Raw genomic sequence first — 1,774 nt, 5'->3', positions numbered from 1 at the left:
TTTAGCGCTTTTGATAGAGAACTTTTAGCCATTTACAAAGCAATTAAGCACTTCCGTCACATGTTAGAGGCGACAGTATTTACTGTATTCACGGACTATAAACCAATTACCTTCGCATTTAACCAGAAGCCTGAAAAAAGGACCCCCCGTCAAATTCGCCATCTAGATTTCATCAGCCAGTTTAGTACGGATATACGTCATATATCCGGATTGGAAAATGTTGTCGCGGACACACTTTCGCGTATCGAAGAAATGAATACACCCCTCAACTATACAGCTCTGGCCAAGGATCAAGAGGATGACGTGGAATTACAATCATTTCTTCATTCAAATTCCAGTTTGAAACTCAAGAAAGTGGAGATTCCCGGCACAGGTGCGACCATTTATTGTGACGTTTCTACAGCAGTGGCACGCCCGTTTTTATCATCTAAGTTTCGTCGAGCAGCATTCCATTCAATCCGTGATCTTGCACACCCTGGTGCAAAAACTACTGTGACCCTAATGACTCAACGATTTGTCTGGCCATCAATAAGGAAAGACAGTCGCGAGTGGACCAGAACCTGTATCCTATGCCAACGTTCAAAAGTTTCACGACATGTTTCAGCGCCGCTTTCATCGTTTTCAAACCCGTCAGCAAGATTCGACCACGTACATATCGATATCATCGTAATGCCCACTTCCGAAGGGAAAAGGTATTGTCTCACGTGCGTGGATCGTTTTTCAAGATGGCCGGAAGCAGTCCCTTTAGAAGACCAAACAGCAGAAACCGTAGCGAGAGCGTTCTACGAAAATTGGATTTGCCGTTTTGGAGTTCCATTGCGTGTAACAACCGACCAAGGGCGCCAATTTATGTCAACCCTCTCCGGACATCTCACTAGTATGGTTGGGATATCTCACCTTCACACCACCGCATATCATCCCCAAGCGAATGGTATGGTAGAAAGACTCCATAGACAACTTAAAGCGGCAATCAAGTATCACAGCAGCGAGCGTTGGACCGAAGTACTTCCTACCGTTTTGCTGGGAATCAGAGCCGCATGGAAGGAAGATATTAATAGTACATCTGCCGAGCTAACCTATAGACAACCACTACGACTGCCAGGGGAGTTTTTGACACCAAGGACCAACGACGACATGGAAGATTTCGATGCTTACATTAGACAACTCCGTCAAGACTTTCAAGAATTACAGCCAGTACCAGGTACGCACCATGGCCGTAGATACATATTCGTATTTAAAGATCTGGCTACAGCAAAACAAGTCTTTGTACGCAATGATGGCCCAAAACAACCACTGCAGGCGCCATATGAAGGACCATTTCCGGTAGTTAAAAGAACAGCGAAAACTCTCACGGTACACTTCAAAGGAAAAGATGTGATCATCTCTGTGGATAGGGTGAAATCAGCCTATATCCTGCCGGGCAATCATGATGATACGGTAATAACACAAACTTCAGCATCGCCTCAACAGCCCAACCAAGGCGTTCCAGCAACAACCCGATCAGGCCGAAGAATAAGGTTCACCGACCGCTACCAAGCAGGAAATCCTTAACGTTAATCACTAGCGAGGGGGTACTGTAGCGGCTAGTTTATAATAAAAATCCTGAGAATGTACATACAACCAAAATTATTATTAATCTAACAATAAAAACTGAAACAGTACGGTTATCAGTTAACATTCTCAGAAAAACATTAAGCAGTGAAACCCAACCAAAACTGGTTACCTGGAAGCGAACGGCGAAAGCAATTACGGTAACAATACAACTATCGTCGTT

General features: G+C 44.3%; 1 protein-coding gene across 1 annotated transcript; it reads left to right on the top strand.

Moving 5' to 3' along the window:
- The first annotated feature begins 252 nt into the window (after nucleotides 1–252).
- On the top strand, nucleotides 253–1,551 carry LOC108734503 (protein NYNRIN-like). Its single transcript, XM_018466090.1, has 3 exons — nucleotides 253–373; nucleotides 605–692; nucleotides 726–1,551. Exons 1-3 carry the CDS (start codon nucleotides 253–255, stop codon nucleotides 1,549–1,551), a joined length of 1,035 nt encoding a protein of 344 aa, XP_018321592.1.
- The last annotated feature ends 223 nt before the right edge of the window (nucleotides 1,552–1,774 follow it).

Source organism: Agrilus planipennis, unplaced genomic scaffold (genome assembly GCF_000699045.2).
Source record: "Agrilus planipennis isolate EAB-ADULT unplaced genomic scaffold, Apla_2.0 scaffold62, whole genome shotgun sequence".
Classification (NCBI taxonomy): domain Eukaryota; kingdom Metazoa; phylum Arthropoda; class Insecta; order Coleoptera; family Buprestidae; genus Agrilus; species Agrilus planipennis.
The sequence above is the reverse complement of the archived record's forward strand: the minus strand, read 5'-3'. Positions and strand labels throughout refer to the sequence as shown.